At 44.8% G+C, this 21,002-nt stretch overlaps 1 protein-coding gene across 6 annotated transcripts in view; it reads right to left on the bottom strand.

Annotated features, from left to right (window-relative positions):
- Positions 1-21,002, bottom strand: part of LOC119179337 (uncharacterized) — a 57,636-nt gene that overhangs the window by 17,098 nt on the left and 19,536 nt on the right. Inside the window, exons 2-6 of one of the 6 annotated variants that reach the window (XM_075882079.1) lie at positions 9,148-9,226; positions 8,879-8,929; positions 4,192-4,236; positions 1,943-1,963; positions 4-233 (exon numbers count right to left, since the gene is read on the bottom strand). In XM_075882079.1, coding sequence (XP_075738194.1) covers positions 4-233; positions 1,943-1,963; positions 4,192-4,236; positions 8,879-8,929; positions 9,148-9,226 — 426 coding nt within the window. Of the gene's footprint in view, positions 1-3; positions 234-1,942; positions 1,964-4,191; positions 4,237-8,878; positions 8,930-9,069; positions 9,227-21,002 lie in introns of all 6 variants that reach the window. The other 5 variants (XM_075882081.1, XM_075882078.1, XM_075882080.1 and 2 more) reach the window with 5 other exon arrangements.

The following is a 21,002-nucleotide window of genomic DNA, read 5'->3' as shown; positions in this document are numbered from 1 at the left end:
TACCTTGAAGGTGACGTTGCTGGTCTTGGTAGGCGCGCACTTGAGGATGGTGCTCGGGCAGCAGCCACCGCATCGCGGTACCCTCGTGCACGGCGGCCACAGGATGATGGACGGGTCAGTGGGCTTGGGGAACTCGACCAGCTGCTTGCTCGGCAGACACGTGCCAGGCTCGGGGTTGGGCACCGAAGCTGAGGAACCTGCGTCAGCAGCAGCCGCCAGTGGCCGCCACAGTACTGCGCTGAATGCCACGCACTGAACTTGCTCACGGACGCGTTCCCGTCCGGCCACGTGCGCGCACTCTTCCCAGGCGCGTCTTGGAGGTGTCCCTGCTCTTCGAGAGCGGTACCAGCCCGGAATGCGACACATCCCAGTGCTACTATACATACAAGAGCGTCGCAGCACCAGGTAAGGGGTCTCGAACTCACCTCAGTCAGCTAGCGGACCACAGTCACGAAATTTACCCCCGTATTCACAAACGCTCCTTGACTTGACTCTCACCCTTCACTTGACAGAGCCGAGCACTGCGCCGCTTTTCGGGTGAAAATGGCACTGCTCTACTCAAAAATAGCAGCAAATTATCACTGATATGCAGTGACTTGTCATGCCCAGAGATGTCGCTCCCATTGGCTTTCTCAAGTGAAGGTGGAGCGTTGAGTGAAGGGGCGTTCTAGAATACGGGGGTTAGTCCCGCAAGGGCCGGCCAGCGAAGAAAGTTGGAACAGCGGGGACGGGGATAAGTTTCAATAAAATGTCCCCAAACGTTGCCATTTGAAATAAGGGGATTTGGTGGCGCTATTCGAGAGACATCATTGATACCGAGTGTTCGCGATGCAGCAGCAGCCGCCAGCGTTGTTGGCCTCCATGGACCCCGGCGGAGGAACGTCAGTGAACACAGGCTCCGGCACCGCCGTTTTTACCAGTACCACCACCTCCGTTATCGCGGCAACCGAAGTTGGGAGCGAGGTATCAAGGCAACGGAGATGTGCCGACTGCTGTGCCGAGGGAGTGCTGGCCACGTACCACGAGGTCCTTGGGAACATTCTCGCAGGTTGAGCAATGGTTGACTATCGCTTGACAAGGTTAACGTGTAATGTATACTACGTCATTACACCAACGCTGATAGCGAACACTGCAATCGCAATTAACATTGTCGCGATATGACGCCGTAATATGGTCTTTTTCGTAAACAGTTTCAAGCACTGGTGTAGCTGTGTGGGTGAACACTTGGCTGCCATGCAGAATGTATGGGTTCAATTTCGGCTCTAACCGAGGTTTTTATTCTTTCCGTATTTCCCACATTTATCTCACCAGCAACAGCCGACGCCTAGCCTGCTTTTTCTGTGACACAGACTCCATAACGTAAACAATTAAAAAACCTTATCGTCGTTCCTGGGTTGATACTGAGCCACTTGTGGCTCCCACTCGCATTTCATGGGCTGTGGCATAATGTATATGTCACACGTGACTGAAAGAAAGTTTCATGGCGTTTGCGACAAGTATCTTACGCTATTGATATAATGACCTGTTCATCGTGTTCGTCATACACGAATGCCCTGCCATGCCAATTTTGGTACATATCAAATCACGGAGACGACAACGAGGCTGCCCAGACGTAGAACGCAGATAGATAGATAGATAGATAGATAGATAGATAGATAGATAGATAGATAGATAGATAGATAGATAGATAGATAGATAGATAGATAGATAGATAGATAGATAGATAGATAGATAGATAGATAGATAGATGCTATAAATAGAAGAAGAAAATAATTACTCAATTTAGAGGAAGTATGATGCTAGAGCTAAAAGGTAGCATATATAGACACATGAAGGGAAAACTGATCACAAGCCTACATCAGAAGGGCCTGTGATTATCGATTAAAACTTGTAGCACGTTTATGTTAGACAAATTACAAAAACAATTAAAAAGTCGACATACCTCCCACGGGTCCCTTTTTCCCTGGAAAGAAAGAGCAAAAGAATAAATTGTTACAGTGTTGGCTTAACAAAGCATATCAAACTATTAAACTTTGGTTTTTCGTGCCCTGACTACAATATGATTATATATCACATACCATACAGTAGAGGTCACCGGGCTGGTTTTGACCTCCCGGGGTTCATTAACGTACACAAATCTATGGCACGTGTGCGTTTTTTTGTTTTCATATCACGCTTATCATATATATGCCCGCTGCGGTTGGGGTTGAAGCCCAGATATCGTGGTAAGTAGCGCGAGGCCGCAGCCACTAAGATACGCGACGGCCGAAGCAACCTGAATCAAAATCTTCGGTTGAAAGGCTCACATGACCACGGGTTCACCACGTGTGAGCCGTGTTGGCACTGGTGTCTTCAAAGCAGAAATGTGCAGCCGCCAGTACGCTGTGCGAGGGTTTACTACATGCTGAATCAGCCCAGTCTTCTAAATGTCTCGTATAACACAGACTTTATGGGTCTATCGTATAAGCGCTAGCTTCCATGTGATTTGGAAAAGTTGACCTCTGTATGACTTGCACAAGCAAGAGGGAAAGTTCTCTCTTCTGCAGTTGTACGAGGCATTACTTGTGGGCTAATTACGGTACAGCTCACCTGTACTTGTCGGCATGCGTGCAACGTGCCTTCGTACTTTCAGGCACGAACATGCACGTCAACCTCTGGCACTATAGAGGAGTCCCACACCTGTCCTATACAGGTTTACTTGTCCTGTGAGCCTCTTCGAGTCCACCTCGAAGAAACTAACAGGACGTGCCAATTCATCAGGATTGATGAGGCCCACAGGACGTGTTATCCATCAGGGCGAAGAGGCTCACAGGACGTGTCAATCCATCGGTGTAGATGTGCACTCTGTGCACATCTACACCGATGGATTCATAACTTTGTCCGCCTAAGCTGCAGCCTTCGTGATCCCTCAACTCGGTATTTCCCACCAGTACAAATTAGATCACAGGTCATCCTCGACGGCTGCGGAACTTGTTGCAATACAGGAAGCCATAAAATTTGTGAACGGCCAAGCACCGCGTAAATAGACGATTCTGTCCGATGCAAAATCAGCGCTTAATGCCATCCATTCTTGCTCAAGAAGAGGACGATTTTACGCGTTAGCATTAGGAATCGTCCAAGCATTCGACCTAACACACAGGAGCGGTCACTTGATTACACTCCAATGGATTCCTGGACACTGCGGCCTGGTTGGCAACGAACTAGCCGATAGCGAAGCAAGAGCGGCAGTATACAACGCTCCTGTGTACGTCAAAGTATACCGTGTTCGCGAAGTGGCGTAACAAATTGTTGATATCGCTCATGTGCGAATGCGCTGTCACTTACTGGTCGCTACCAGATCATCGGAACAAGCGTCTGCGGGAAACAGACCCCGGTTTGACTTTTCGTCTTGCAGCTAAAACCAGCTGAAGACATGCTAATATACTGCACCGGATTCGCCTGGGCGTCGCCTTCACTCGTCACTACACCCACCTAATCGGCCGTGCGGACAGCCCGAATTGTGAGCGCTGCCAAGTGCGCGAAACGTTAGCTCATATTTTGTGACTGCCCATTATTTGTGGCGTAAAGAAAAATGCTAGCTTCAACATTGGCAAGCATCGGACGAATGCCATTGAGTGAAAGTCACATGTTGCCAGCAATGAACGACCAGTGTCAAAAACTGTTTCAAAGGCTGTTTTAGACTTTACCAAAAGCACTGGACTAGATATTAGACTGTAGAGTGCTATGCTAAGTGGCTACTGTACATACGCATCACCTCTTCTTGTCCTCATCATCATCCTTCATCTCTCTTTCCTTCCTCCTTCCTTTATCCCCTGTGTAGAGTAAGTAGCAGGCTAGAGCGAACTATAGCTCAAGCCGACTTCTCTGCCTTCTAATAAATTCTCACTCTCTCTCACTCTCTTTTCCATTCTACTCTAGCATTTCGTAACAATTAACCATTTAATACCGCATACGTGTAGACGAGGCGTAACTTAAGCTTGAGTTAGCCTACGAAATTCGATGCTCCATGGTAACAAAAATGTGGCAACTTGGCATATGTTTTATGCTGTTCATGTACCAAGTTAGCCGGAATGGTGAACTCTACACTTGATGGTACACATTAGTTATATAACGCCGAGGGACAGTTCTGACACAATCCACGTGAAGATGCTCTTCAGATTGCATAAATATATACGACTGAACGATTCTTACCCAAGATTGATGGCGCTTCTTCAAATCCATGCACAGCAGGGTCGGCTGTAAATGCAAACATTTTAGTGAGTTTCGACCATGTGGGGTTCTTGAATGTGTTTTTAAATCTAAGTACACGAGCCTCCGTCATTTCATCTCCATCCAAATGCGGCCATCGCGGCTGGGTTCGAGCCTGCGTCTTACGGGTCAGCAGCCTATAGCGACATAACCACTGCACTACCATGGAGGCCCGTTGAACAGAGCAACAACCCGCATGAGGCAGAACGAGGTGGCATCGTACACAGGAATTCAAACATTTAGTTTGGGTCGAGCGCTCTATACATTTGCTGTTTCACATCAACATAACGAAATGGTCGATCACTCTGCAGAATATATACGGGAACCCGTATATACGGGAATATACACGGGAACCTTAAGGTTCTCCTGTATAAATCATTAGTGCGGCCAAAACTCGAATATGCGTCGTCTATCTGAGATCCTCATATTCACATGCTCATAGACAACATTAAATCCATTCAGAATCGCTCAGTGCGTTTCACATTGTCCAATTACTCACGAACTGCAAGTGTCACATTAATGAAGGCTCAACTCAATTTGTATAACCTCTCAATACGACGCAAAAATTCACGTCTCTGTCTCTTTCATAAGATCTATCACACTAACAGAACCTTCTCTGATTCACAGTTTTTTCCACCAGCCTACATATCAGCACGCAATGACCATCAATACAAGGTGGGGTTCCCTTCTGCCATACGAACCAGCACTTCAACTCTTTCATCCCTAGAACATGTACTGACTGGAACCACCTTTCCGCATCGATCGCTTTAATCACAGACGCCAACGCTTTCAAATCAATCATTTCTGAAAGTGCATTATAATTTATTCTAATCCTGCTGTATTGTTTTACTTCTTATTGCTATTTGTTGTCCCACTCCCCTCTGTAATGCCCAGTGCCTTGAGAGTAAACAAATGAAATGAAATGAAACCCTAAGGGCATTGACATCGTTTTATTACGACAAAAATAATAAAGCCAGCACTTTGCATGTGAAATCTTAGTAAACGGTGGAACTGGCATGCCAGCGCAATTATTTGTTGACCGCACACGGAGTTCTTTCTTAATATCTCTACTGATTTCGTGTTTATTTCGAGATAATCTTCTTTCTTGTTTTGTATCTCTCTATTTTGCATTTTCTAATCCGGTTCCTTCTACTCACCCCCAGATCTCTTTCCTGTGCCTTATTATGCTATACTCTACATGTTTATGTTTTGACTTGTCCTCTCACGTCCTCCAGCTCTTCCTGTCTCCCCACCTTCACTTCTCTTTCCAAACTATATACTAGGCTATGCGATGCTTTACCTCCTTTCCTCCCTCTTTCCACCCTCCTCACTCTCACGTACTATTCCGATCTTGCTATACATGGCCGTGCTATAGGATTTGCTTCGCACACCCGCTTTTTGCGGCGCATAACCGCGGAGTACTCTGTCTACGACATCGACCTTACTCGGAGCTTACAAGCGGGAAGGAAGGCGTGCACGCCTTCCTTGCACGCCTTCCTTCGTTTTCGAATATAACTGCCAGATGGCGCTCGGAGCTCACAAGCGGGAAGGACGGTGCGCACGCCTTCCTTCGTTTTCGAAGATAACTGCCAGATGGCGCTCGTGTCTAAAGTGCAGGGGCTTTAACGTGACTCGATGCGCTCGTTCACCTTCGCTAGGCTGACGAAGTCGAAGAACATTTGGTGTCTTTTTCATTATTATTTTCCTTTGAAGAATTTGTCCTTTATAGCTTTCAAGCCTGTCTGAGCTTCTCGGTATTGCAAATAGAGAGAGAGCGGCGGTGAATGTGAAAGTTGCGTAGGAAATGCTTGGGACGACACTTTCCGCGTTGCTTTTTCTCATTTTTCGCGCTAGGTATTTCTCATCGCTCTATCAGCAACTTCGGTCCGCGTGGACGGGATCTAATTGCTGAGAACGTGGACGTCGTGCGCTATCGCGTACGCACGTGTCTCGTACGTATCTCGCCCAAAGGCACGAACTGTCTGCATTGGGGAGAAGGTGCGATTTCTCCTGCGTGCCTAAGTCTTCTTTCATTTACTCTTTTAGGGGCGAAGCTCCTTAGGGCGTGGGCTGTGCGTCCCCTGTAGCCTGTATGTAGCCACCTCTAGTTTAGTTCTTGCAGTGTTCACTAGATGGCGGTACCGTCTCCTGTATGTAGCCACCTCTCGTTTAGTTCTTGTAGTGTTTACTAGATGGTGGTACTTGTAGCTGATGATGAAAAGATGCAAGCTGTTATAAACTAGAAAGCGGTACTTGTAGTTGATGAAAGACGTGATATCTTATAAAATAGGAATGATGTCACATATGGCGCGTGTCATTGGTTGAAGGCAATTGTTCGATTTAGTGCGGCGACGTACGCTAGGGGGAGCGTTGTAATAAAATCGAGTGGGCAGAATGTACGGAAGATTCATGGTTTACCAGGTTTACCTCCGGAGCTTCGCCCACTCATTATCATTCACTTCGTAGATATGGTGGCACTTTTTTTTTTCATATTTTACATGAATTATTGAAGCCGTCCATTCGTCGCCTAGGAAAGCTATTACACAACGGGAAGTTTTTTTTTTACATATATTTCTGCCCAAATTCTTCAAGGGAACTTTCCAATATGCACTGGATAAACGTTCCACCTTCTAAAAAAAAGCTTTTTCTTTTTATACTTTTTTATTATATTTCCCGGTTGGCTGTTACGCAGTTCGCAACGTCCGCAGCATTGCAATGAATTGGCCAGACAAAATATACAGGGTGCGTCATACAGCGTGAGGCAAGAACGATGCATACTTCTATACGTTAGAGGGTGCTTATATGTTCGCAGGGCTGAACCTTGGCCAGAACCAGTGCGTGTGTTCCTCAGTGCAGCACACTCTTCAGCAAACACAGCATGCATAGAGTACGTAAATACCCACACGCAGAAGTAAATCAGCAAATAAACAAGATCGTTGATTGAATGAACTTGCGCCTCTAAAAGCCCAAGTCTTTTACGATGATTGGAGGCTATGACCGTGGGAGCTACGTCTCACAGGCTCCATGCAATGATTTCCAAGTCATTATTTTCAAGACAACGTTCTTCCAGCCACTTTTCACGGCGTGTGGTGCAGAAAATTAAAACAAAATGAAACCTAACGAAGTTAAAGCTAAATAAATAGCAAATCACTGAAGGTAAGAAAAACCAAATAAGCTAAACTAAGCAAGCTAGAATGCTACGCGGACGCCAATACCTCGAAAAGATGAAAAAAGTTCAAAAGTGTCTTCTTTCTATCGCAGTACGGTGACCAATCTGCCTGCAAATATTTGTTAACCCTTTCTAATTCAGCGCTTGAACAACGATACGCGTTGTTACCACGCCCGAGCCGACAACGCCAGTGCCACCTCAGTAACTGCATACTAAACATTTGCTCCCTTGCGTGTTCTCTGGTAAGGCTTCATCTTGTTTCATCTTGTTTCATCTAGGGACCTTATTCTCTGGACCAGAATAAATCCATCATCACCACAGAATATAATATAATGACAATTAATTTCACTGTTAATTATATAGAGTATGTTGAATATGTTTCTGAACATTTAAAATTACTTGCCCTAACGGATACACATATACTACAGGCACGTTCCTTTTTTGATATTATTCTTACTTATATGTGTTAAGCTTAAATAAACCTCAAAGTTGCAACAATTCAACAACCCGCGTAAACGAAAATTTGAAGGAAACAGCAGGCGCGGCAAAATTCGACAAGGTGACTGGCGCCATCTGTCGCGAAGGCAGCGAAACAATAGCTCTGGCCCCCGCGTGATCCAGGCTACTGTGTCTGGCCTTCCAGCCGCTTCTAACGTCCTGTGATAATGCGCGACCGCATCACTGCAATTCGTTGCTGGACAAGAGTGGCCACGTGCAAAATTAAAAAAAAAAAGAGTGCGGTAGCAGATTCGTGGTCATAGAATGGTAGAAATCTGTAGCTTTTTTGTGGCAGAACAACCTTAGTAAACGCAGTTTTTAAAGCCACAGATCTAGCGCCTGTTTTGGAAGCATTACAATTTCTAGCGCTTTCCTGCACATGTTGAGTGACGTAGTACGACGTCCCATGATTTATGATCGAAATAAATAACCAGGAAGGCAGCTGAAGTAAACAAAAAATGCGAATCGTAACAAAAGTAAGCAAATAACAAAAACAGTAGAAACAAATGCGAAATCGAACGCTGCAGTAAATAAACTTTGAGAAAACAAAAAAAGAAAGAAACTCTCATAGTTATGTTTAATTCATTGATTGGATGGGTCGGCGAAATTTTTGTAGTTCTTCACTTCCTCCCCCCTAATTGTTACGTAATATATCGCTAAGCGGCGCCTGACTTCGAGAAACTCAGTCTTCTCAATACTAACGGCAAACCACACCGTTCGCGGTATTGCCAAATGTGGCAGCGCCTCGGTAATTTACCGGTCGACACCCAAATCAAGTGAGGCTGAAGGCCACTACGTACTGCACCGAACTATAGTGAGACGCAGCTCGCACGGTATACATACATTCATGCAGTGTGTGTGACAGATGGTGCGCTCGTGATGAAAGTTGGATGCGGCATGCGGTTAAAAGACGCGATCGGAATGTGCGAGAGAAGTTGTATACAGCGTGCGATATATACGTGCATCGCCACGAAGTGATCCGGTAGAGCTTCTTGTTGACGACACTGGTGCCGGCTACGGAATGGGCAAGCAGGTTGGCAGGCAGGCAGGCAGCGCGGCACCAGGAGCCACGGTTCCGAAGACGGGTGCGAGGAGGAAGAGGTGGCGGTGGTAGAGGAAGAGGGACAGGCAGTAAGGAAAAGAGGTTAGGTTACCGTGACCCTCGTAGAGATAAGCGATATGCAGCGGGGCGACTGGAGGCGGCGGGTCCTGAATCGTTTCCTGATACGTACGGTAGCCCTCGAGGAACTGGCTCACGAAGTCGGTCAGGTTCCTCACGTCACGCATCCGGAAGAGGATCGAATCGGGAACCTGCACAAGGGAGGCACGGGAACCTCATTTCATTTCATTTCATTTTATTACCTTAAAGGTCCCCAGGGGGACATTACATAAGGGGTGGGGTTACAAAAAACGTACAAAAAAAGCCATGAATTAGCTTGAAAAATGGCTTGTGACGCTATGCATAAATGTTGATGGACAGGTGATTGCTGCAATATGGTGGGGGAGGTCATTCCAGTCTTTTGCTGCACGAAGAAAAAATGAGGCAGCAAAAGTAGCGGTGCGGGAACGTTGACGGGCAACTTGAAAGACATGGCCAATGCGATATGACCTGCAAAATGGGGGGGGGGGGGGGGGAGGGATGTAAGGTTCGATTGCAAGTGGACTGCGTAAAAGTTTATGAAACAAGCAAAGGGTGGCAATGCGGCGGCGGGAAGATAGAGGGACGCCTCGCACGTGACAAAGAAAAAAAGCGTGCAGCATTATTTACGGTCACTCAAGAGAGAGCAATGGTCGGCAGCTAGTCGTATGAACCGGGCGTTTCAAATGACACTGTCCGAAAAAGGCTTACAGTTCATGTTTCTGAAGAAAGAGATCCAAAAGCAAATTGTCTAGCGTTGCGCGCCCGTCGACGAATGTTAAAAGTACACTCCAATTTCTAGGTCTCCACCTAACGTTCGCTATTAATTTCTAAAGAAATTGCTTAATACCATTAATGCCTTCTGAGCTTTCACACGCCAAAAGTATGACAACTATGATGCATGTTGTGGAGAAGGCCTCCGCATAATTTTGACAACGAGGAGTTCTTTAGCGTTCGCCGACCAACATCGCACATCGGGGAGTGAACAGAGCTCTGCTCACTCACTCACACAGTAAATCAATCTATCCATCAATTGACTGATCGATCAATCGATCAATTAACTGAACGGTCGATCGATCGATTGGTCAATTAATCAGCCCGCCCAGAAACAACCGCTTCAAGTAAAAAATAATAATGAACAGTAAAATAAACAACCTAGAGTAAAATAAAATATAAAACCAGAAAGAGGAAAAGTTTCAACAAAATATAACAGCTACAAAAAAGTACATTAAAGCAACAGAAGAAATATAAAAGCATAGTGGCGATAGACATAGCCCACATCGTTCACATACAAGAAAACAGAAGTCATACCGAAAAGACAAGGGAAGAAAAAAAAAGCACAAAACTTCAGACTATTAAAACAGTGCCGATCTCGGAAAAAAAAAGCAACAATGATTAGAAGAAACGAAGTAGTGGTTGTGGTGTATTATTTAATAATTAAAAACAACAGTAATGCCAACTATTTGCTAATTGCACACCACTTTTGTTAACGAAAATGTTAACTTAGTTGTTTACGCAGAATTTCAGAATATTGAAACCTGTATATAAGGTTAAGACGTCATGTGACCAGTGATGTGTCACATCTTTAACGATTCAGTTGTACATTGGCGCACAGCGATGTCGATTGCAACAACGTTTACGTGACACCCTGACGCGTCTCGCATTTTCGTGTGCTGCGTCGAATCAGCTGCGCTCGGTCTTCCACATCTTATGCGCTTCGACGGGTCAGATGTCAAGAGATGACCTCTCTGATAAGCGCCTACCTATTTTATTCTACTGCGCGTGCGCAGCGCAACGTGTGCTCCGCTGTGCTCGCCTCGCTGTTAATTGTCAGGTCACGCACTCATATATATTTCGCGCCCCCGAAGGAAAAGGAAGTCGGACTGTACAAGAACGGACGCTTGCTAAGTGCAGAGAACGTGAGACGACGCCAGATGAAAAGTAGCACAGCGTGCTAGGGAACGTACAAGAAGCATTCGTGCTCGCAACGCGCGGGAAGAATTAATTCCTTGACGTGGGGTAAAAACGGCGCATGCAAGAAGACAAACGAAGAATACAAACAGAGACAAACGATGAATAGCGGCGCCCGTCCTTGTGTATCATCTTCGTTTGCGTCTCGTGTTCTTGCGCCGTTTTCAACCGTGAACCCACACCAACTTGCCTAAGTTTGAGTGTTACTGAACGTGATTCCTTGACGTGTACAAATAGCCTGCTTCTATATAGCACTTGCTGCTCTCGTGCAGTGGTATGGTTTTCGTCGCTTGGCGTAGCGCAGCAGAAACCACGTATAACACAGCCTTCGTTTTGTTCTTCGATGCCTTGATGATGCTAAAAATAAACAGAAGTAAGAAGAAAAAAAAACACGGTAATGATTTGGAAAAGGAAAAAAAAAGAAATGTAGGAGGAAAGAAAGAAAACCACTGAAAAAGCAAAAAGTCCGTCCAGCTCCGCACATCCTTCAGACTTGCCACCGCAAGTGCGCAGCTGGGTTAAGTTTAGGCATGGTTATGAAAGAGGCATGGATGCGGGACACATAACCACATACGTAGTAGACGTCAACTCGACACGATTGAACTGAGAGATAAAAGTCGTGACGACCCAAGCCCCACCCTACCATGTACACGCACGTTATATAGGGTGCCGTGTCGGTTGTGCTGTGTTCGCTTGATACGTACGTTAAATTAGTAAACCTATCATAAGCAGGCAGCATGACTAAAGCCATCTCGACACTTGCCAGGCCTATATACACTTTCATTGTTATGAGCTTGATTTGATTGATTTGTGGGGTTTAACGTCCCAAAACCACTATTTGATTACGAGAGACGCCGTAGTGGAGGGTTCCGGAAATTTTGACCACCTGGGGTTCTTTAACGTGCACCCAAATCTGAGTACATGGGCCTACAACATTTCCGCCTCCATCGGAAATGCAGCCGCCACAGCCGGGATTTGATCACACGTTGTTATGAACTTGATGACTGATAAGAAAAAAAAACTTCATCGGACGATTGAGCAAGCTAGTTTGGGACCTATCTAGGACCCTTAGCCATTGAACACCTATCATACTGCGCCTGTGTGTCCCCACCACGTATGGCTAAGGCACGGGCACCCCGGTTCACACAACAAAGCTGTGTGTCCAGATTGTGCGACACAAAAAGGAGGACTACTCATTTTCATCCCATCGAGCAGACTCGGTTCGAGTTAGCAGTTGCTACAGCCTTTAACATGGCAAAACCACGATATTATTATGAGGTATAACACAGTGGAGGGCTCCGGAAATTTCAACCACTTGCGGTACTTTAGTGAGCACGTAGTTGACCTTTAGTGAGACTAACTTCGAATTGATCGTGTTCACTCGCACATGTAATGAAGGTCGTATGTTCTGCTTCCATTGACAGGAATTTGTATGTTCTTTCATTTCAATTTTGTTTATGGTTGTTCTTCAATCAATCAATCAATCAATCAATCAATTTCTATGATATGTTCCCATAGGAACGAACGGATAAAGAGAGAGAAAGAGAAAGGTTAAGAGAAAGGCAAGAAGGTCTACCAGAAGAAAATGATCCGGTTTGCTACCTTGAACTGAGTAAGGGGCAACAGAAACGTAAGAAAGAAAAAAAAGGAATAAGAGAAAGAGCAAGAAAATGAATTAAAAAAAAACACACACATTCAAGCACGGACAAAAAGAGTTATGATACAAACGGAAACCCGAGCTCCCGCTCTGCCAGGTTATTCCTCTTCTGGTGAAGTTAGTTTGCTTGAAAACGCAGGTGTCGTCGCATACATATCACCTTATCTGCGTCTTTTCATGCTGTAAGTAATGGCGTGCTTTTTTTTTGTTCTTGGGTGCAATCTGTCTGAATAGAAAGTGCGTGACGGCAGTGTTCTCTTATAGGAGAGGATTTCTTTTTTTCCCCTCGCTTTTCTCGAGAGAAGTGCAAGTGCAATGCTGTGCGCGTTTCCATTACGAGGCTGGCGCGAATTGTGAACGCGGTCGAGGTGCGCTCCATCGACGGCTTCCCTCGTGTCACGCGACGCAGCACTTCCCGCGTATAACGCACGTCTATCATGTGTGTGCGTCGCCGTAAACGGAAACAGCGCAGCTCCGCATCAATAATGATAAAACAGTGAGCGCCACGTGCGCGGATACGCGTCATACATATACCAGCATGTCAAATGAAAAACAAAAAAAAACGATAGAGGCGGAGAGTTGGTGGAGACCTGGCACCGTAACTGCAGCACTTAATATTGCATGAGCTGCACGGCGTTGTCAGGTTGACTACTTTTAAAAGGTCGCGATGACAAACAACAACAAAAAAAGACATTGGTTACTTGGCTACTTTTCTCGCTGTTGTTCTGGTGCTGGCATCGGCAGCTAATATATACTAAAATAGGCGCAACTGTAAAAAAAATTACGAAGTGTTCATTTACAGTGCCGGCTGCGGCTCCCTAGGTATAATAGCATTTTTTTACTCAGCAGTTGCGTGCGCCCGAAACTCGTCCGAGCCGCCATGGTTTTCACGTTATACTAATGGAACCCGTATACGATAGGCAGACTGTAACGTATCTGGCAGGGAACTCTTTCAGGCTTTCTAGTCGCTATCCGCCCCAAGCGCTAATGCTCTGAAATGTATAGGTGGTACCACCCTAAGTGAACGCTATAGGCGAAAAGAGGCCTTTGCGCCGCGAGATGCGTGCGCGTTTCCGCGCGCACCTCGCAGTTCTTGCAGTCATTTTTTTTCTGGTTTATTATTTTCAGTGCCAACGCTGCTGCACTTGTCAGTGATGACTTCTCAATGACGACAGTTGTATTTTATATGTTTGGAAATGACGAACTCGTTTTTTATCACTTTGTGCGCGCGCAATGCGCTGCATGCGATTCTTACTTGAATGCATCTAATTTTCGATGGAGGCGGAAATGTTGTAGGCCCGTGTGCTCAGATTTGGGTGCGCGTTAAAGAACCCCAGGTGGTCGAAATTTCCGGAGCCCTCCACTACGGCGTCTCTCATAATCATACGGTGGTTTTGGAACGTTAAACCCCACATATCAATCAATCAACTTGAATGCATCTAAGCAGTTATTTGCGTGTTTTGATAGCACATGCGGGATAAAATAAACTACACCATCTCCCTCTAAATGAAACCATGTGTGTGAAGCAGCGGGCGCTAGCACTTACACTGACGGCGGCGTTGACACTGGCGCTCATCGCGACGTTGTGCAGGAGAAAAAACTGGGAAGGCGTAAAGCACGCAGTGATGGACCGGTGTTATCCATCTGAAACATGGCAATCTCTGCTAATGGGCAATGAGAAAAAAAAAAGGGGGACTCAGCAAAGTGCACGGTACGAACTTTTATCGTTCAACAACGCACCGGAGAAATCTCCCACCGGCACTATGTACTTGGAGGTCAAGATCCAGCGACTACATACGGGGTGGCCTGCGAACGGTTGTGCAAGCAGTCGTCGTTTTTTTTTTCAAGAAAAAGATATATATATCTGAAGAAAGGCAGGGAGGTTAACCAGAAAGCAAGTGTCTGGTTCGCTACCCTGCACCGGGGAGGGGAAAAATGAGACAGAAAATTAAGAAAAAGGGAATGAGAGAAAAAAAGCGGGACGGAAGCGAAAACACACAAACACACTAAAACGTCACAAACGTTCCACAAGGTGGGTCGATCGCAGAAACTTCAGCAGGGCCTTTGTCCCTTTTTGGCGAGAAGCTCGATCTTTCCGGTATTCCAAAATTAATTTTTCGGAAAGCGGCTGGTCGTCGAGGCGTGCAAACACTGCTGACGTGGACTGTCTCTGACAGTTGTACTGAGGGCACTGACACAAAATATGTTCGACGGTTTCGTCAGCGCCGCAATGATCACACGCAGCACTGTCTGCCCGTCCGATGCTGCAAGCAAAGGCGTTCGTGTAAGACACCCCAAGCCACATGCGGCATAGAACGGTTGTCTCAGATCTGGAGAGCCCAGATGGAAAGGAAAGTCGTAGGTATGGGTCCAGACGATGAAGACGAGTGTGTAGGACCCCGGGCTTGTTCCACAGAGACCTGGTGACATTGTGCGCGAGCTTTTTGATCCTTGCTGCTGCGTCGCTTCTCAACAGTGGAATGGGATTCATCATGCCATTTCGTGAGCGTACTTTGCTGCAGCGTCCGCATGCTCGTTATTGATGATTACGTGGTGGCCTTGTAACAATTGAAAAGTTACATCATGTCCTTTCTGTAGTACTTGCTGATATATTGTCTTACTTCCAGCACCAATTAGTCTTGAGGCCCACGACGTAACACAGTTCGAATACAATACAAAGTAAGGCATTGCACGTTGGACGGGAGCCCTGAAAATTTAATCAATGAAAACGCGCAAGAAAGTGCCTTCATGTGGTCGTTAGTGCCTGAGATATAAGAAACCATCGACTTCTGACTTCAATAAAAAGTAACTGAACATTAAATGCAAACAAAACCTTTTCACTCGTACCATCTGTTTCGTGTGTACAAGCACGGTATGAAATGTAACGCCGGTGCAAATTTGTCGTGTCTTCAGGTTTTACTCGCCTTGTTTTGTTTCGGTGTTTTTCGAGTTGATATTAACTTTGGCAGCAGTATGAGTGTTCGTGCAATGTGTGCGCGCTTATCAGAAAACGCGCAGTTGCAACTTCTCACCACCATGTCTTTACCTACATATTCAACAGTGTGCGATTATTAAACAAGCAACAAAACAATTAGAAATGCACCTAGAAAAAATTCCGGAAACCGTAGTTGTTTGCTCGTGTAGTCGTTTCGACAAGTTCACTTGTGTTCTTCAAGGGTTGAACGGCTTTTAAAAAAAAAAACAAGTCAACTTTTCTTAACGTCTCAACTCTCGTTTACGGAATTTTTCATCGCAAGTTTCCATGTTTCCTTTCCTGTCGTTTATTTAATAGCACCATATAAAATACTGTTCACAGTTGATTTGGCAGGATCACTGATGGTGCAATTGTACTACTAATTGCAGTTCCGATTTCATTCTACAAAGCTTTCTAACGCGTGCCAAACGAGACACAACCAACACGCAAGATTGCAGTGCATGCGCATGAACTCTCATTTCAGTTGTTGCACGCACAATCGTTCGGTAAAACGAGCCGAAAGACGTCGCCTTCGCGCGGTCTCAAAACGGTTAAGAACGAAGCAAAAAAAAAAAAAAACGTTGGGCTCCGCTCGCCACGCGAACAGAAACGCGAGTACTGTATGTGGACTTCTCCGAACTAACAAATGCGCCGCTATAGACAACGAGGGTAGAGCGTGTGCACGCGAACCAATCATCTGCCGCCTGATTGATGCCCCGTATACCCAAACAGAGACCGTCGAACGACAAAAAAAGAAGAAGAAAATACATCGATCTGGAATCCCCGACTTATCGGGAACGGCTCTCCTGTTTGCGCGGCTGGAAAACCACCCGTGCGTGCGTGTTTCCTACCGCTCACTGTGTGTGGAAACGTGTAGCGCGGATATTTGAGACCCTTCCCTTAGAGACAAGGCTGCTTACAACTGAACTTTTTCAATCGTGAATTGATCTAGAGGCGCGCGTAAAGACACCCACATGCCGCTCGACTGTTTCCTTGCACGCTAAGTAAAAAACAAAACAAAAATTGCTGCATGCGACCGTCGCTTGGGTCGATACCTGAATCAGGGTTGGTCAATAACCTTGAAAGAATGACTTTCAGAGAAAATATGAAAAATGTCTTCATAACACGCTACGAAAATATTGGAAGCGATTTTACGCCAAGACAACACCTTATTTTTAATTAGGTAATTATTAATTAATTAATTAATTTTGTGAGATCAGTTTGCATATGTACTTTGAATTTTGCCTCGGCATTCACTGTTTAAAGGAACGCTAAAGTGAAACATTGCATTGATTTGCATTAATAAATTGTACTCCAAGGGCTCTAATGTCGTTAATGTCACCATTGTAAGTTCATTAATAGAGACATAAAGGAAGGGCAAAGTTCTTTTTTTTTTTAATTTCACGCTGATATCTTCATTCTTTTCAGTATACTTTGCACATTTTGGCTACATTGCCTCAATGAAATTTTGTGAAACCGGACATGGAAAGCCACAGGACAGTTTACTTTTCTTTTAGTGGGGCCTAATAGAAGCCTTGAAAATTGAGGACGTCGCAGGGTAGCAAACCGGATGTGCGTCTGGTTAACCTCCCTGCCTTTCCTTGTATCTTTATCTCCCTCTCTCTGAGGACGTCGCGGTGTTTGGTGCGGGAATTTTTGCGTGGTGTTGCCTTTTCGCGTGTTTTCTAGCTTACAAAGCATCTCCTCGCTGCAAGTGTCATGATTTCAGAACTTTCAAATAATAAGTATATTTAAATTAAAAATATCAATTTTCTCTTTTGTGCCCTTTTAGGCGTGTTCGAAGGGAGATTTTTCAAGTAGTTGTTCCCTCGTGCGATATACGTTGTTATCTTTGATTCAGTATCGTTTTCAATAAGGAGGTATTATTTCTGACAGTTAAACGCAGTTAATTTCAGTTTAAATGCTTGGAAGGCTTCAGAGACGCAGAGAAAGTGATCTCCATGGGCGTTCGCTAAAGCAGTACGCCCAAGATTCAATCACTTTCGAAGGCATCTCGTTACGTCCCATTTCAGACCATGTAAAACTGAATTACGAACATTTTGAAGCGTTGATTTGATTGTTAATTATAGCAATAGCGAAAAGCTTATTTGAGCAATACATTTCTTTTTCGTAACTAATTAAATCATAATCATGACGTGCGACAAATTATTCACAAAGTTATCATTTTCGGAACATCGTTATCAATTTTAATAAAAAGTAAGTTTGGCTGGAACGTATATGGTATAGAACAAAGTAACGACATCCGCTTTACGTACGCACAGTCACTTTCAACAAAGCGACTATCGCAATTTGAAACAAAGGACGACGTTAAGCTGGCTTTGCCACACAAAGGCTATTAATGCGGAGAAGCCTGATCTACAGGTGTTTACCACATTCGTGCAGACAATGCTTGAAAACGGCCTGATACTAGCTATCGCCAGTTAAATGGTTCGCGCGTGCATACAGATTCCTGCGAGAAACGCGCTACATAGAGTGTGAACAATTACGCATTTCTAATTTATGCCATTCCTTTCAAAAGTCAATTTTTTTTTTGTTTAACGTCTGAGATATATCTGACGAGTAGACGAAAAAGTGGGTTGATTGATCGATCGATCAACTGTAATTGATAAATCAATCGATAGCTTTATTTATTTATTTATTTATTTATTTATTTATTTATTTGATCAGAAGCTAATTCGAATTACAGACGCTCCGTTGTCAGAAAAGAGGACGCCGATGACAGGTAGCTGTGGTGGTCGCTCGCCAGTAACCATTGAGCTAGCTGCTTTGCCTCGCGCGAAGCAACGAATAAACTTGCTTGACGCTCAAACCCCCATTTAAGATCAATCAATACACGTACTGTCATGGATATAAATGGTTCCTCCTATTCATGAAAATAGTGAAGCCAAATAGAAGGAAATGCTTGTGATTAAGCTGCTCGTAAAGTGTGGAATATCTAATGATTCACACTTGAGGCAAGTTCGAGTCCCCAAGAACGCGGGTTCGGTTCCTGGCCACAGCATTTTCACAGGAGGAGGGGGGATGCAAGAACCTTAGTAGTGCTTACATTTATGTGCTTACAGATGGTCAAACGAATCCACAGCCTTCAATACATGGTTACCGTATAGTGCTTTGTGCACGTAAAACCACAGATTTACATTTAATCGCAAACTCGACAACAGCCCGGGTCAAGGAAGCGCACGAAGAAAGTGTATTTTCGTTGCCGGTTATTACTAAATCTCACGTACTTGCGTGACGCGAGTTGGGTGATCACGCAACCGTGTCATACTAGGCGCCACTTTTATGGAAGGAAACACAGAAAAAACAAGCAGTAAATACATTTCAGTGTGAAACGCGCCAATAAGACCGGGCCGTTATAAACATAGAAGTATACAGTGCTTGCGGGCTATGACCATGTGGGATGCGCGTCAAGTGAACCGAGCGGGATGTTTTTTATACTTCTACTTTTAACTAAAAATAGGGAGGCGTTATAGATGAAGACAGACGGATGTGGCAGAGAGAGGAGGAACACGCTTCACCCTCCCACCCGCACTCCCCCAAGAGCTTCCTTCACTCACATAAAAATCTTGAGCTCAATTATTCGTCAGAGCAGCCATGGCAACCACGGTCAGTTGCGAAGACCAGACAAGAGGAAAAAAGTTTTCTGAATTCGATTCTTTATGTAGTGCCTTGTCAGTGTTAAAATATGAAGTAAGCACGTACACAGAGAGAAAAAGCTTTAATAGTCATATTGAAAACTATAGTCAGACCTGAAACTTTGTTCCGAGATATGCTACGTCAAAAAAGAATGTAATGAAATAAGTGGCCCGGTATATTCTAGAAAAATGCATCATGTTGTTCCAGCTGCTGCTGCTTAGTGATTTTAGTTCAATGCACTTCGCTGCATTTTGCAATATATTCTCTTACGGCGAGCTCGTTCGGTAGAACCACAAAAACAAGAACTCCTTAGCTTCATCATCGTGTCCTGGCTGGCCGTTACACGCGCAACTGAAGACGAAGAAATCGAACTCTGGAATTAAAGCACCACTTCAATAATGGCATAATTATCAGCAGCAGCAGAAGCAGCAGCAACAAAACGAATGTTTATGCACCGGTTTGAAAAGAAAAGCCAAGATCTAAACGTTAAGCCACCGCCGTTAAGTGTCAAGTATTAGCTGCCAGAAACCGTTCAGATGAGGAAACAAGATAGAAATGCTGGTAGCAAAGAAGCAATTGCGTAATGTGCAGGGTGCAAGACACCTTACAAAGAAGCGGTCTTAAACATGCGGTCCCGGCGAGTCCCTAGCGACCTGCGGACCTTCCGCTAGCTACTCGGTTCACGCATGACTGTGTTCGTCCCATTTTAGATAGATAGATAGATAGATAGATAGATAGATAGATAGATAGATAGATAGATAGATAGATAGATAAATAGATAAATAGATAGATAAATAGATAAATAGATAGATAGATAGATAGATAGATAGATAGATAGATAGATAGATAGATAGATAGATAGATAGATAGATAGATAGATAGATAGATAGATAGATAGATAGATAGATAGATAGATAGATAGAAACATTTCGCTAGCTACTCGGTTCACGCATGACTGTGTTCGTCCCATTTTCTTTCTTTTTGTTTATGTGCCCACACTGCAACGTAAATGGCACCCTGGCACGCGACTTTTTCAATGACAGTGCCACAAAAACCACGACATGCAACCTGAGACGAACGTGAAGCGGGTGCCAAAGACGGGCGACAACCACGTAACCGAAACTTGGGAGGCCGAACTCGCCCTCGAGGACCTGGATGACCTGTGACAACTCGTCGGCGTCGCCAGTACCGAAAGGGCATCCGAAGCTATAGAGTTCCTGGATTAGGGAGCCCTCCCATCACTGTTTCAGTAATAAACGTTTATTTTCGTATCTTACGTAATAAGTACGTTTACGGGCTACACAGACGTAAGGTGTCTAAATAGTTTTTTTTTTTTACTCGTGAGGCACCCCATCTGGTCACCGTGTTTTAAAACATCACCATGTGATATGTATAAAAAACTATACTTTCAAATACACGCCCAGATTTTCAGATTTCAATCATTATCGAGATAATTAGCAAAATGGTTTTCGAAATTTTGAGTCAAATCTCCTTGAGAAGCGACCCATATATAAACGCCTCCTGTCTAATGGTAACGTTAGCTAACGTCTTGTAAGCTAACGGGAGACTAAATGTACTGACTACGGCCCGCTAACTGGTGAGATCTTGAGATCCCTGCTCTAAAATTTTAAGAACAGTGTCAATCAGGAGTCAGACGAACTATAGCGAACACGGTATAGCGCAAGGACGA

Source organism: Rhipicephalus microplus, chromosome 2, assembly GCF_043290135.1.
Source record: "Rhipicephalus microplus isolate Deutch F79 chromosome 2, USDA_Rmic, whole genome shotgun sequence".
NCBI lineage: Eukaryota > Metazoa > Arthropoda > Arachnida > Ixodida > Ixodidae > Rhipicephalus > Rhipicephalus microplus.
Note: the sequence above shows the minus strand (reverse complement) of the source record. Positions and strands in the feature narration are given on the sequence as shown.